Genomic DNA, 16,217 nt, shown 5'->3' with positions numbered 1-16,217 from the left:
TATGTATAGATTAACTTATGTAAAGATCAGGAGGAATCAAACAAACAAAAAACACGATCCAATTTGTTCGATAATCCTTTCTCCGTTTGAGTTATGACTTAATTGCATCAGTCTTGGACACATATAAGGTTCGCAAATAGTAAAACTATATTATCACTTTAGATGAGTGTGGTGGTTCTCGATAGGCGGAATCGCGAGTCCAATCCGATCAGATTTTTTTCCCACTCCGGCACGTGAAATAGGGTACATGCTGACTCATATAACTTGAGGTTTAAGCACACCGGTCATTTTAGTTTTCTCTGTCCTTTTGCTCAAATGACGGTGATTCTGGCCCTCGGTGAGAAGTATTCGAGCACCCATGTATAGCGGATTAACTATGTAAAATGGAGGAATTCTTCTGGTTTTAGAGGAAATGTTATCACATCTCTTTGATGATGTTGTATCCATTGGCTCTGGAACTTGATCTAATTTTAAAACCCCTCGACTTAGTTTTCTCTTTCTCCTTTCGTTGAATTGTACAAGGGTCAGTGAGGTAGATCATCAGCATTACATACCCCCCCCCTCACCCCTCCCATCCCTCCCCATATGATATGCAAGAAAGTCAATAATGGTTACCGTAGGCTACTCATGATGAAACATAACAAGCGCTATCAGTACCACCTATATACACTTCAAAGCAGTTGTCCACACAGCCATCAGATAAGATATCTCATATAGTCAATTTCAACGTATGTGTCTATGAACTATTTGAAGGGCCAGATCCAGCTGCAATGGAAGTGCCGTTGAAATGTTTCTTGCCCCTATACACATTCGAAGGCAGTATGGATGGCCTTCTCATGGAAATCGAATCCACTTGCCATACTTTCAATACTCGTATTTGTGAATGCTGTTTCCTACCAGGGCCGCTACCCCTTACTGTCGAATGTGTAATTTTCTTCCATATTTTGCAATAAGCCACTCGAAAATCCTTCTTACGACAGGCATATATTATTGGATTCAATATGGCGCTAAGAAAAGCGGGAAATTCACATATCAATTGCAACGTGTTGTAAGCATCTGCGGAAAGGTTTCCTTTCTTAAACAATACGTACATATACTTAAAGGAAGTCGGCATCCAGCAAAAACAAAACGCCCCCACTATTATTGCCATGGTTACAGAACCACGGAACTTTGAGCGCGCTTCTAGTTGCCGCAATTTGACCAGTTGAGAAGTTCTGACATTTCCACGGCGACGACGACGACGAGACAGTTGAATAAATGCAATTCTGACCATAAACAGGTATAAGGAAAACATTCCAACGAGAATAACAGGAAGTATAAATGCATACTGTATGAAAATGAAAAACACAAAAGGAGATTGATATTTGTCTCCGTCACAAATCATGTTCTCTTTAGCTTGACTAACTCCAATCAGGATCAGTGAAAACTTAGTAAAAACGATGCACCAAAGTATTGCCAATATTACTTTAACCCGCTTCGAAGATACCAGCAAGGGATAGCTCAGCGGCTTTAACAAAGAAATGAACCTAAAATGACAAAGAGAGAGAGAGAGATAATAATAGCTTCTCAGTGGAATAACGTTCGACGCAATCGCATTAGTACTGTGAGATGGGAGAGGGGAGTTGCAAGGGAGGGCTTCTGGCAATGGAGGAGGAGGAGGGTATATAGCCTTACATCCTTCGTCTGTTCGAGCAAAATGTTCAGTCGGAGACGAATTAGATCACTCCCCTGGTCCATGAAGCCCTTACGTAAACGTCAATGCGCCTAAATTAAGTAGGCTGGGAATTTAATTTGCCACCCCCCCCCCACACACACACACAAACACACATTTGAAATCTTGTGCACGCCACTATATCTTAGGGTAGGGAGTATAGGGAACGTTCCATGTAATACAAATATACCTTTCCTCTCTGTCCAACTAACGTAGAGACGATCAGCGAACTATACGTACTTAACGAAGATGCATACTTCATGGAGGATGTCTGCTTCTGAAAATCAATCTTTTATATCAATTCCCAACAGCTCTAATCCTATCCCGACGGTCACTTAGTAATTCTGAAAGGTTTACATCCGGCATAACGCATGCTATAATAGTGAAATCAATGTAACAGGTCTGTAGATGTCTCTATATGCTATACTTTCTTCAAGGTTTTTGTTGGACGTGGTTGAAGACACATCCTCTTGTTATATACATATTTTGTTCGACACTTTATGTACTCACAGAGTATGTTTATGGTAAAGATAATAGTTTGATAAAGTCCACTAATCGGCTTAACCTACCAACAGCAGAATGAGTGAAATGCCATGACAATTGAGCTAGAAATACGCTTTTCGAATACAATTTTTGAATAATTTTGTCCGCAGAAGAATGCAGTGTATTTGGTGAAGTCCTGCATGGGTATAGCCTTTACATGCATATGCATGGGAACGTAGCAATGAGCATTAAAATATGGAACCTCGACTTCAATGCTGTAGTTTTTTTTTATCCACCAGACGTACATGAAAAAAGGTAGTGGTGAGGATGGGGGGGGGGGGGGTTGGCATTGGGGGTGAGTAGAGAAATGTATACTGGGTGAAGGAAGGTATAGTCCTCTTGGCCATACGGTATACCTAATAGTATATAAACAACTTACCGACCAATCGCAATACTGAATAGATGAAGGGCAGAGGAAAAGAATAGCACCTTAGAAGGAAGAAAGAAAATCATTCGAGAAGATTCTCTGCAGATGAATGGATTGATGACTAAACGACCAATCAGATGAAGAGGCAGGGCTATACTTCCGGTTGCGAAATCATTGACAGCTAAACTTATGAGAGGATAGTTTATAACCTTTTTTAAATTTTCGTTTTGATGAAATGCGAAAATGACCAATCCGTTGCCGAAAATAGACGATATGCAGATTGGAAGATAAATAACAAGATAAACAATCGTAAATGAAATGCTAAATGTTAAACTCGTCGACATCGAAGACATCTTAGTGCTATTTCTGGTAAATTCCTCGACTGAGTGGTTGCTCATGATGTTAGGATAAAACGATATCATCTCTTATCGTTATATTATGATCAGAAGTTGTTACGTAGTATTATACGTAAAGCACGAGTGTTTCATGCCGCATATTTAGTGACCGAACACATCTCCAAGTTAATGTTGTTTTGCAGTCTTTGCGAATGCCCTTTTTTTTCTCCTTTTCTTGTTTGGTTTTTTTGGTGACGAAAGTTCAATTCATTTGATATAGATCAAACGTTTAAGCGTTATCGAATCCATTGTGACTGTCTTCGCTGTAACTTCGCCATGTCGACCGGCTTAAATTTAAAGGTCTGTCCAATTGATAGGCGGTATACGCATTAACGTGGTCGTTATTATTGTTAATCCAAATCCGGGTGCTCGAGTGTCACGTGACTCGGCTCGACCAGAAGTTGTCTGTATATCAGAAAGAACTTCAAGGCTAAATAATGGTTAAGGAGAAAAACTGTAATTCAAAGAACTGTTATTCGCCGGGTAACGAATAAATCAGTTATAGTGTTTCTAAATACAAAACCTAAACTGCCAGAATATTTATTCCCTTTCGCACAACTGTTCTTGGGTTTGTTGTCCAACACATTAATTAAGTACATATACAAACAAAACGATGGGAACCGTTTACTTGTTTCTGATCACATCAGTGAAACACTTTTACATTTAATTAAAGTAACCGATATTGACTTTTCATGTTTCATTAATCTAGAGTTTCATTTATTAAAGGTAGGTACATACCTTAGATTTCGAGATCGCGTTTCCATGGTAACGTCTTTTGTTTTGAAAATACACTCTGGTAAAGTATCGCTATAGCACGTTACATCATAGTCATAATAAAAGCCATTTGCTTTAAGACAAAGAAGGGAACAAGTAACAAAGACTTTGAAGTCAAGAGCAAAAAGGTCATCCATTGCCCAGCCCCCCCCCCCCACTCTACCCGATTCATCGTCACTGATCATACTCGTATACAGCTTATTTTGGGGTGGGGTGATTTTATGAAAAATGAACCATTTTAATTAACTCCGGCTGGGACGTGGTCACGTGCATCGAGCGTCGAATGCCCGAGGGGTTTGGGGGCGTGCCCCCGGAAAATCTTGAAATTCTGGACGACAAATGGTGCAATTCGGGGCATTTTGGGCTTGAACATAGTTTACGAAAGCAGTTTGAAATGTAAAAAATGTTAGTCTCATCACACTACTACCGTACTATCCGAAGTGGGACATAGGTTATTCCGGGGGGGGGGGGGGTGGGGGTCAGGCTTGTCCCCAAATACTTCCGTACATACCGGCCTGCTGATAAACAGTAAACTTTTGGTGAGAGGTGACATATTCCACGAAGCTTTTTAGGGCTTATTGCGTAAGCAACTTGGGTGCTTATTACAATGTGGAATATGAACATGTAAGTTTAGTATAATTAAATACAGCCAGTTGTATTAATGGCAATATGACTTACAAATATTTTGCAATTTCGCTGATTTCCTGGGAGTCGTAAAACATGTAACCAAAGTTGTAGACAATACTGTACCTTTGGGGTGAAGGCTTGGAGTATAGCTAGCAAGTAGGTTTTGCACGAGTATGCTTTCGCTATAAATTATATTAGTTCTTAAGGTATCCTTAACCCTCCAGGCTTGACGAGAGAGAGGTGTGGTAAAGGGTTTGCAATCCCGGACCTCGGGGTCAATAAGGGCCCCCGGCAAAATATCAAGGTAATAAAAATGCATTCTTCATTTCATAATAAACTTGAGGAGAAATAAGGGCACAGAAAAGCCCAGTCAGATAATTCCTCCCATGAATCGCAACGTCCCTGCACCCCTATCTTTGTATATATGTATTGTAGCATTCAGATATAGCTAATGCGGAACCTTATTGTACATGAGTATAAATGCGTGCAAGATATAAACCTAAGTTTATACATGTTTGTAAACAAGTCATCTTTTGATTGAAGTATTTTTCAAAAATCATCCTTATTACTTTCTTAACTTTTATTTAAAGTATATTTCACAGACAGGGCGGGCAGAAAACAGGGGAGTGGGGGGAAGGAAACCCTTTTACCGATATGAATTGCGTCGGTATGTACATCCATTTTGGATATTTGTCAGACTTTGTCAGTGTTATACGCTGTTGTTCAAACCTATAGCATAAATCAAGGTAACACGAGATACCGTCGATCACTTGTGTTGTTTCCATGAAACTCGTTTTCATTATTTTTAAGGGTACTCTTAATAATAAGCTCACAAGAAATTCGAAGCACTGTACACATATCCTGGCTACGGATATGGTTTGATCACTATATTTATACGATTAATGCATTGGGTAGTATCTTCGTAGAAAACAAAACGTTATTTACGTATATATCATCTTCATATGCATTCCGTTCGATCAGTGATTTTGAAACATGATACGTACGCAACGAACTTGAGAACTGAGTGAATTTTATGGTTTGTATGTAATTAATTTTAGAATAATATTTCTGAGCACTGGCGGATCCAAGGGGGGCCAAGGGGGCCATGCCCCCTCCCCCCAAAGGTGAGCCAAAAAGTGTTTCCGAACATCCGCTAAATCATATGATTGGAAATTAAAAAAATCGAGAGGAATAGCAGTGGTAGACTAGTCTAAACCTTTTCGTTTTCTGGTTTAAAATTAAATGCAGAGCTCCCAACTGACTTGCAATTCGCGGGAATTATACCCGCATGCTAACACCCAAACCCGCTGACCCGCACAAGCAGTGGCGTAGGAAGGTACTTTTGAGTGGGGGCTGAAGACTGATGGCCAGCCTGGAGGAGGGGTCTAAGGGGAGGGGGTGTCCCCCTCCCCTTTGGAATTTTTTGCATATCCAGGTGGCCTCAGATGCAATTTGGTGCAATATAGCACACTTCAACACCCACTCCATTTTGTAAACTTAATTTTGTATTTTCACCTGGCCTTAGATGCAATTTGGTGCTCCAAATGAGATTTTTTTTCTTATTTGGAAATGAAAAAGGGGTTTTCTGACTTGCGAACCGGGGGGCGGAATGATACTTCTGCCCCTCCACATTTTTCACTGGGGGCTGGCGCCCCCAGCCCCCCTGTTCCTACGCCCTTGCGCACAAGCGTCCGAAAAATCCGCATTGTAATTGTCAAGTATACATAAAAAATTTGCATCAAATTTTGACTTAGCAACCATCATTTCTTTAGCATTTAGCATAATAGAGTATAAAACCTCCTTTACAGCATCATTTGAACCTCAAATTAGTCTATATTTCTTTTCATTGGGGCGAGCAGCGAACATCATGCCACGGGAAAGAATGAATTATCACCTACTATTCAATTTATTGATGTTACACACAAAAAATGCATATTTCTCAGAAAATTTTGGGTGACAAAAGCCTTTCTAAGTGCCACCATTTTACATGTAGGCATCACCAGGATTCCAAAAAAAATCAAAAAGGGAGGGAGACACCCCCTCCCCTTATACCCCTCCCCCAGGACGGCGATTCGTGGCATGGACCAGCATTTGCCTTCAAAAGAGTTGGGAGCTATGTAAATGTATGAGCATGAGGATTTACAGTTTAACACCATTTTGCAGTTACAGGCTGGTTGTAAGAAATTTATAACCTATATGAGAAATAAAATTTCTCGAGAAAGATGATGCCAACTTTGTTTTATAAATATTTTAGAAAATTACACCTGGGAAACATTCTTTTTAGAAGTAAATTAACATCACCATTGTACACTTTTGTCGCACCAAATTGCATCTGAGGGCATTCAGCAATAGAAAATTTTGGGGCACCCCCTCCCCTTAGACCCCTCCCCCATATCACTCTAATGCCACTTTGGCCCCTCCCAAACAAAGGCCATGGATCCGCCAATGTTTCTGAGCATGGTTAGTACATTGACCATAAACAAGAAGGACAAAGAAAACTTTGTTTCTGTGGGTGTAGTCAGGTTACTCTTATTCACTTAATTTGCCATATCAGAGGTAAGGGAAGGGTCGGCGTGTCTACCCTGCTATTTATGTCATTATCATGACCAAACTATTCTCCCTCCCCCCCCCTTTTTCTTATCAAAGTCCTGTTTACATAAGACTTGTCAGGCTGTCTACATGTATATTTCGGTTGTCTGTTTTGGTTCTTTACCTGCATTTAAATACTGAAGTGTAAGTGATGTGGAATTTGTTATGCTCTTAAAAGGAAATTCACTATTTATATGACGGTAACGCGCCATATAACTTTCTTATTAGTGACGTTCTGCAGTATAGTGATGACGACTTACCCTCCTTTCTTAGTAACTGTCTTTTAGAGTATAAATAAAAAGGTGGGGCCTATTGACAATGATGTTCGTCGTTTCTATAAGGGTTGTTATTGACACGACGTACGAGGGTTTTTTGATGACAAATACATCTAAATTATCTTTTGAAACCTTTTTGATGTACTCAGAAAGTCCTTCAAAGAAATTAAACACCATGTTTAAGTTGTTCTTCTGTGGCTCAGTGGTTGCTATACGGTGATACTTTTGGGGGCTAACGTCCAGGCCATGCTTAAATAAATACTAACGTTAGTACTAACTCGTACATGTTGTTATTTATGGCAAGCACATGCTAGCTTATGGTAATATATATATATATATATATATATATATATATATATATATATAGGAATAACGGAAAACTGTTAAACAACTATGCTGCATTTAGAGAAAGGCTGGAACTCGAGTGAGATACAATAATTGAATTAGGTAAGTGATTGGAAGTAAAACAGCCAATGTTTGGTTTTTGCAGAGCTTTCGAGCAAAACTATAGCTCTTCTTCAGTGCATGATCACCGAAAGTGACCTATATATATATATATATATATATATAGAAACGAAGTACGTCGTGTCAATAGTCACAACGAAATAAAAAAAACTACTGACCCACTAATTATTTTTATGAGTTGTTTTAGCTTCCTACAATTCTCTTCCTTTTACCTGAATTATAACGACCCTCAGTGGCATAGGAAGGTACTTTTGAGTGGGGGGGGGGGCTGAAGACTGATGGCCGGCCTGGGGGAGGGGTCTAAGGGGAGGGGGTTTCCTCTCCCCCTTTGGATTTTTTTGCATTTCCAGGTGGCCTCAGATGCAATTTGGTGCAATATAGCACACTTCAACACCCACTCCATTTTGTAAACTTAATTTTGTATTTGCACCTGGCCTTAGATGCAATTTGGTGCTCCAAATGAGATTTTTTTGAAAAAGGGGTTTTCTGACTTGCGAAGTGGGGGCGGAATGATACTTCCGCCCCTCCACATTTTTCACTGGGGGGCTGGCGCCCCCCCCCCCAGCCCCCCGGTTCCTACGCCCTTGACGACCCTCACAAGCTTCTTAGTGCCAATGTGAGAATTCATTGGCATTCAGGGAAGAGTAAGTATTCGAACTATATCATGCTTTTCACACATTCTACCCTTCCCCGCTCCCACATGCCTAACGCGAATCCTCACCTTCCTGCCTAAGCACCACCGGTCAGATCCAATACGAACGATAAAGCTACTTTGCAAATGGAGGACTGTTTTTTACCAAATTGGCGTGCCATACGCTTTCGTTTTACACGCCATGTTCAATGTAAGACTGAAAACTAAAAAGGCTACTATCTTGTCATGTGGTGATTTCTCCTTGGCAAAGGAAGATTCTAGCTTCAAACTCACCTCCCGCCAACGTTCAAAGACTTGAAGTATCGGGGAAGCACCGAAATTTAATGTATGTTTACAAATGTATATGAATCGTATCACCCATGATTAAGTCGCTGATAAGAGAGGTTTATACTGAAACATCTTTAGAATTAGTGAACACTGTTCGCAGCTTTACAAATTATACGTTAACGCGTTCGGTCTTGCATACACTAATACTGTAAGTGTAATAGTAGAAGTGTAGTGGAGTCTTGTATTGTACTACTTAGCCTACTTCGATAGTTCACAGGCAGCCATACATATGAGTTCCGAACGAACCAGGACACACAAAATAGCCTAATTATAGGATAGGCTAAGAAGTTAGAGGGTAATTACTGTGTAGCCAACATTCATGGGCGCCCATTGCCTAAGCGTAGTTAACGTTAGTACTAGCCTTGTTAGAATTAGGCATAGCCTACTACGCTATTACTAATAGTAATACTAACAGATCCTATGCACTTGCAACAACGGTCTTGGTCTTTGTGTAATACTGCACAAATCGCCCCTGATGTGGCTGTTGACGTGCAGTAGTTAAATTGGTAGGCTATCTAAGATAGTGTAGGCAAGGCCTGAGTGATACATATAATTTAAAGATGCGTTCCATTACAAACACTTACTAACCAATTCATATCGTAAAATATCCTACTTGTTCCTTTTACCTTTGACAGGTTCCCTATAATATTATGATCAGTTTTGCACTTATACTTACTCAAACATACTTGTTACTCACTGACAATAGAACTCATAGCAAATTTTGCAAATACTCTCACTCTGTGGAAAGTACTATAATGTTAAAGTATATAACTTACTTGTCCTTTAGTTCCACATAGTCTTACTCAATAATAGTACAATAGTCATGTGTATCTTCTCCAGCAGTACTATCCTACATGTAGCTGAGTATATTACCAAGTTCAGTACATTTGGGCTGTAATGAAGATGTAGATCAAGGCATTAAAGTAATTTATGTTTCTTAAATGCGAAACAACTTGTAGAATGATTGCAATATTTCTATTAGTCCAGGGTTGTCCAACCTTTTGATGAGGAGGGCCACCTCGAATGATTATGATAAAGGAGGGGCCGCATGAGCCTACAAGCTCAGCCCGTGGCATATCCAGGGTTTCGTGCCAGAGCGGCGAATTTCAGTGGCCCGCTAGAGGTCTGTTAGGGGTGTGGGAAATGAAGTTACTATACAAGCGGAGCGCCACCGTAGGTTGGCGCGTGGCAAACAAGAAAAAAAATCGCCCAAAAGACTCCCAGATTGCAGGAAATGACACTTCACAAGCTTTCTGATATCAAAACAATCTTCATATTGAGATATAATGATCTCTGAAACTTATCAAGAAAGAATTCCTGGGTAAAAGTACATTTGTAAATTAATGAGGCTGGCGGGCCGGACGGGACCTTGCGGCGGGCCGCACTGTGGCCCGCGGGCGGTAGGTTGGACAACCCTGTATTAGTCTAACACCCCGATACGCATCATGACATTGTTTGCTACTGCCACATTGTCATTTCAATATCAAATAATAAGATCCAAGCAATGGCATCACATTCAACTGTTCAGTATCATTTGCTTATGTACAATGACCATTATGGAGCAGTTGCATAACATTGTGGTATGGGCCTAATAAATAAACTAGAAGTACTCGAAAAGTATTGGGATGAAACAGTACTTGTACTTGGTACCTTGATTTTAAAGTGCTATACTTGGATATTGGTACTTGGATCATAAGTAGCAGAACTTGAACTGTAGTATTCTGAAAATGAAGTCGTCAGAAGTACTTGTTAAGCAGATATAAAAAAAGGACTTGACTACAACACTGCTTAAGATAAGGAACTTCTTTTCTGGCGGAATTAGCCGTTTGGCAAATGAGTAAATTAAAGATTGGTTTATAAAATTAAGTGATCAGACATGTTCTATTTTTGTAAAAAGACACCCTGTACATTTTGTTATGAATGTCCATGAAGTTGACTTAACTTACCACATATTAAATAAAAGTGCATTTGATGAAAGAAAGACACTTTTCTAGAAAGAGAATCGATTCTATACAGTAGATGCTGCTTCCCAGACATTCTATCATTTTACTGTTAATTACAAAATAAAATATAAATTCCAGCATTTTCAAATGTCTTAATCCAAGTGTCATAAATCAAATTTGATGAGTGAAACTACTGTAATAAACTGCATTTGTTATGAGATATTCCGTATCCCATAGCAACGAAACTTTAATTTAAATTCAGCACAGAGAGCAAGGAAGTAAACAACACACACCATCATGTGAACCTTTAATGATAATATAAATTTCTTTTGCTTTATGTCAAGAGTGCTTCAAAGGACTGTATTATGGTTTCAAAGTAATAAATGCCCAGGTCAACTTACTCGAAAAAAATCAGGGTAGAGGAAGTTGAGGAACCCATCCATATATCTTCCTGTCGATTCTACTCTTTACGACAAGGATATCTGAACCTCCTTCATATCCTTAGGTTTATCCTTCACATTTCCTAGTGGGGGCATGATGTATTATAAATCAGATTTAATTTCATTGTAAAGAACAAAACAAATAATAAATGTCAGCTTAGCCAAGGCATTTGAGTGTTTTCAATGATGACTATTAAACTAGTTAACAAATAACAAGAACAGTTGATGTCAACAAAGTGCTGAGCCAGTGTTTTGTTCCCTGGCACTAAACATATTACTGCTGTTGTCGCCCTGTGTTTTAATGGTATTAGTACAAAAAATTCAAATAAACTGACACTTTCTGGCAGCCTTCCAATGAATCAACATACCATAGTACTGAAGGCCTACCTGCCAATATTAACTGCCATACCTCAGGAAAATGTCCCCCAAGAAAGACTGTACCTAGTTCCCTACCCAACTTGAGTAAGGTTTCAATCACTACCCTCATCATCATCAAAGGTTTTGCTGTGGGCCTTATTGAGTACAGCCTTACACACTTTGCACATCAATGATTATTTGTACTATGGACTTAACTGACATATTTCGGAGACTTTCAAAGTTATTATGGTATCATTTCACTTTGCTACTACTAAACTAAAGTAGTAATTATATTTTTAACCTTTAACAGTTCCAGGTGATCTAGTATTCCCTGAAGATGTCCTCTGGAGATGGATCTACCCGGAGGTCCCGAAGGACCCCATCCACGCCCAGTCGCTACGGCAAAGATTTTATAATGGAGACGAGCGTCACCGTCAAGAAGGAAGTGACGGAGGCCACGGATGCACCAAGGAAATCACCCAGAGGCTCCAGTACATCCGATCACATCGCACCTGTCAAGACTGTGAGTCATAAGCAGAACACTCCCAGACAATCCAAGGGAATAGTTACCAGGACGACCAGAAACACCAGTAAGAGAGCATCAAATTCTGTGGAAGAATTACCGGAGGATGGTCTCAGCGGGAAGAAGAAGAGAAAGCCTACAAAGGCTGCTGAAGATAGGAAAATAACAGCCGAGTCGGAAAAGTCAGTTGATAATGTGGATGTTGGACAAGACAGGGGGGACATAACTGATTCTTCGAAAGGGAGCGATGGAAAGCCATCAGATGGGGATGATGTAGTGAAATCAGATATCAATAAGAAAAGTGTGCAGAATCAGGGATCCAGCTCGACTAGTCCCTCGCCTTCTAAGAACAAAGAATCGGAAGAGAGGATTGAAGTGCAGCCGTCCGCTGAGGATATTTCCACTTCTCAAGAACATACCACGAAAGTGATTAATACACCTGGAGGAAGCCAACCAGTCGTTTTACAATCTACGTCATCAGTTTTCAAGGAGCTTAAACAGGCAGTAGTGGCTAGCAAAGCAACATTGTCAGGTATGTTTATAATTCTTCAACATACAATAAAAAACAAAAGCCTTGAAATTTCCTGCACTCTTTAAATGCAGTAAATAGTTTTGCTATGTTGGTGTGGTTTGAAGAAATTGATTTCAATATCTTAAACGATCTTTTTTTTTCCCATACGGTTTAGTGTACTACTAGCTAGCTCTCTGCAGGATTAACAGTGTTGTATGTATCATGACATGGAATATACAGAAGAGCCTCTCTTCTTAACTGGCCTTGATTTATCTTTTACAAGGACTGAGGTCAATTTTCCATCATGGTTTGATTACTGGTATTACCTCTGATGTCATCCCAGCAAAAAAAATATTTAGCTGGCCTCTAAACCATTGTATTTTGTATCTCTGTTTTGTTTTAATAGGTGAATCTGGTAGTAAGAAAAAACCCAGTACTGTCCCAGTGAAGGTAAGTTATAACACATTCTAAAGTCCTTAATAATGATTGGTTAAATTGAATGATCTTAGTAGACTTACTTGAAACCTTTTGATGACACAGCTAACCTGTATAGTAGTACACCTGTTCTTAGTAGTGAGAGAGTTTATGAACACAGCTGGTTGCTGTTAAAAAAAATACAGAAGGTGTTTCTCATTAAAATTATCATATTTATATCAAAACCAATTTTATGGCAATAGTGCTGTCCAGACTATGAGACTTTAAAAATCAGCTGTTGGGTTTGAGAAGAAATTTGGATAAAATTTACATATCAACTATTGAACTCTACTAATAATTAAAATTGATCAAACTTTAAAAGTAAATCTCCCTCCAGAATATTATCATGATCAAGGATATGATAAATGTTACATTCTCTACTATTTTCAAATTTCAAGTTTAGAGACCAAGTAGAGTATAATTACTGAAGTGGCTCCAACTACTGTAAGCTTCTTTGATTCCACATAGTACTGGACTTGGCTTATAGATGGCTCATTGTAAAGAAAGAACGAAGCAAGAAACCTTGTAGAGAGCAGTAACATTAATAACTAATTACTATACATCTCTCTTTTACAGTCTGTGCAACCCTCTTCACCAGGGAAGTCTTCACCAGCAAAAGTCAAATCTGTTGGTAAGTCATCTGTGCAACCCTCTTCACCAGGGAAGTCTTCACCAGCAAAAGTCAAATCTGTTGGTAAGTCATCTGTGCAACCCTCTTCACCAGGGAAGTCTTCACCAGCAAAAGTCAAATCTGTTGGTAAGTCTAAGCATTTCTTTCATTATATCCCTGGTTTATTATTAATATGAAATCTTAAATGTGCATCATTGGTTTGTGATTGGTTTTCTGTGTGTAATGAAGCAGTGTTGTGAAAGTAAATTCTGTTTAATAAGGAGGTTTAAGGAGGATAAAGCGAACGATTAAGATCTGCTTAATGTGATAAAGCTAGGAACTAAATGTATCATGTGTGATTTAATTGACTGTTTCTTGTGGTAAATTTTCAAGCCCAAATTGGTTTGAATGTAATGGTTAAATAGCAGTCAGTTTTGAAAACTGCTTACCCACGGAGATGATGTTAGATTAACCTTCCTGAAGAAGATGTCCCTTGGTATGTTAAAGTGATTTCATTTCATTTCTTCATTTTTTATTTCCTTTTTCCACAGAGGTTCCCAAAAGCAAAGATTCCTCTGTACCAGCTTCTCCTAAACCAACAACACCGATCAAAAGGGTCCATATTAATGTAAGTAAAACGTACCGTTTTGTTTCATTAAAGGTTTACATCCAAAAGCATCTCTGCCTGGGTATACTGTGCAGTTATATTCAACCTTTATTGCCGTATACACTACCAAAGTGTATATCAGTACTGGTGACTTCCTAAGGCTTTGTAACTATCTGCAATTTTTTCAGGACACAATCTAGCAGTGCATGTGAAAGCTGCATGTTCTAAATTAAGGGAAAAGTGTTCTAACTTTGAACACCAATAGCAGTGTAATAACTAGCACTGCAAGATTATTGCTTATTATTATTTATAATTGTTTAATTTATGATTTTACTTTCTTCCATTCCTCTATTTTCTCACAGATAATTCGCAGTAATCAAGCAGGTCATGTCGGTATTATAGCGGGGCAAGGCAACAAGCAGAACCCTGAAGTTAAAAGGGAAGTCAACATTCTGCCTCTTGGGAAGGCTAAAGCAACTACGTCAAATGAAAGGTCCAAGGCCATGATAGTCACCACCGACATGCTCTCAAACATAAGGGTGAAAGGTCGAACAATGTCGACACAGACCAGTCACAACGATTTGCAAGTAGCCATGTATATTAATAAGAACGTAATCAACAATTGTGCTCACAAGGTCCTCAAAGTATCCCGGGACAAGATCACCAAACCAAATTTCCGGACGGCGAATACCTCTCAAATGATGAAGCACTCTCAAACGAAGAGTGAATTCTCTGACATGAATTTCACGATTTTAGAAGCTATCGGGAAGGAGGAAGAGATGGTGAACAACAATTCCCTCAGCTTCGTCGGAGAGGAGAGCTCCGATGTAGATAAGAAGATACAGTGGATGCTCTTCGGCCAAGACTTGGAATCGGCCATGACCGATTGCCAAGGTGGAATTCCAAGTAATGTGGTGGGTAAGGGGGATTCTAAGGGTAGCAAGAAGCCCCAGAATGCTAAAATATCTATAGAGTCTTGGTCCTTGGCATTGACCGTTTTAAATCCGAATGTTTAAATCATGTGAGGCTTGTAAGCATTGAACTCTCAATACAAACTGGCCTTGAAAGAATGTTACATACGTAAAACTCTATGGTTAATATGGTTAGCATTCTACCTACATATGAATATTAAGATATCACACAGATTCATAATTGTAAAGCTGTTGGATTTACACTAGTAGTATATTTACCTTTTGGGGGTGTGAAGGTTGGTGTAGTGATGGGAGGTAAAGTGATGGGTGGTGTAGTGATGGGGAATGTGGTGATGGGAGGTGTAGTGATGGGTGGTGTAGTGATTGTGTGTGTGATGATAGGTGGTGATGGGTGGTGTGGTGATGGGAGGTGTAGTGATGGTTGGTGTAGTGATGGGTAGTGTAGTGATGGGATGTGTGGTAAGGTGATGGAGGTGTAGTGATGGTTGGTGTAGTGATGGGTGATGTAGTGGTGGGAGGTGTAGTGTTGGGAGGTGTAGTGATGGTTGGTGCAGTAATGGGAGGTGTAGTGATGGGTGGTGTAGTGATGTGAGGGGATGCATGGTAGTTATCTTCTTTGTTTAGTACAGGTTTGACTTGGTATCTATATGCACACACACACACATATGTATATATACATGTATTGGCTTCAACAGATCTGCATATCTGTTAAAGCTCATACAATGAACCCAAGATGCTGGTGTCTCCATTTGAATTTACATGGCAATAAGAATACATTAATAATCTTGGAAGTTTTATCAGCACAGAAAGGTACAATCCTCATTAATCAAGAATGTAAATATTGTACAATAAAATTGATTGATTTCTTTGTATGTACGTTTCTTAGTCATTTTCTCTAAATGTCACCATACTTTTCTTGAAATTTTTACATGTAATAAGTATTGCTTATGTTAAACATGTTTATGCAAGACACATAAGGGTAACTGGAAAAGTAGGAAATTTTAAGCAAATATTCAACAACAAAAAATTATAGCCATAAGGGGGGGTTGTAACCAGTGACTATTGACAAGTAACCAGCGCCAACAAAGACATCCA

The 16,217-nt window shown here is 39.3% G+C and overlaps 1 protein-coding gene and 1 long non-coding RNA gene across 7 annotated transcripts; one reads left to right on the top strand and one right to left on the bottom strand.

Moving 5' to 3' along the window:
• Positions 1 to 594: 594 nt before the first annotated feature.
• Positions 595 to 11,757, bottom strand: LOC139960836 (uncharacterized). The gene is made up of 3 exons (XR_011790608.1): positions 9,502 to 11,757; positions 2,634 to 3,863; positions 595 to 1,526 (listed from the first exon to the last, which is right to left on the bottom strand). It is a non-coding gene; the product is annotated as an uncharacterized lncRNA (long non-coding RNA).
• Positions 8,566 to 15,992, top strand: LOC139960835 (uncharacterized). 6 transcript variants are annotated; one of them, XR_011790607.1, is made up of 7 exons: positions 8,566 to 8,723; positions 11,776 to 12,520; positions 12,906 to 12,949; positions 13,550 to 13,730; positions 14,135 to 14,211; positions 14,553 to 15,476; positions 15,686 to 15,992. XR_011790607.1 is itself a non-coding variant. In XM_071959429.1 (6 exons), the coding sequence occupies exons 2-6, from the start codon at positions 11,803 to 11,805 to the stop codon at positions 15,204 to 15,206; spliced, it is 1,674 nt and encodes a 557-aa protein (XP_071815530.1). In that variant the 5' UTR covers positions 8,566 to 8,723; positions 11,776 to 11,802; the 3' UTR covers positions 15,207 to 15,992. The 6 variants fall into 6 exon arrangements, 3 of the variants coding, with proteins under 3 accessions (XP_071815530.1, XP_071815531.1, XP_071815532.1); XR_011790606.1 differs by having other exon boundaries at positions 14,553 to 15,561; XR_011790605.1 differs by having other exon boundaries at positions 14,553 to 15,561; positions 15,596 to 15,992.
• The last annotated feature ends 225 nt before the right edge of the window (positions 15,993 to 16,217 follow it).

The sequence above is a fragment of the Apostichopus japonicus genome, chromosome 20 (assembly GCF_037975245.1).
Source record: "Apostichopus japonicus isolate 1M-3 chromosome 20, ASM3797524v1, whole genome shotgun sequence".
Lineage (NCBI taxonomy): Eukaryota > Metazoa > Echinodermata > Holothuroidea > Aspidochirotida > Stichopodidae > Apostichopus > Apostichopus japonicus.
Note: the sequence above shows the minus strand (reverse complement) of the source record. Positions and strands in the feature narration are given on the sequence as shown.

Bases quoted from the DNA above. Each gene is read 5' to 3' on its own strand.
- LOC139960835 (XM_071959429.1), top strand. From the start codon at position 11,803: ATGTCCTCTGGAGATGGATCTACCCGGAGGTCCCGAAGGACCCCATCC. The intron at 12,950-13,549 runs GTAAGTTATAAC...TCTCTTTTACAG, and splicing joins CCAGTACTGTCCCAGTGAAG to TCTGTGCAACCCTCTTCACC. The intron at 14,212-14,552 runs GTAAGTAAAACG...ATTTTCTCACAG, and splicing joins TCAAAAGGGTCCATATTAAT to ATAATTCGCAGTAATCAAGC.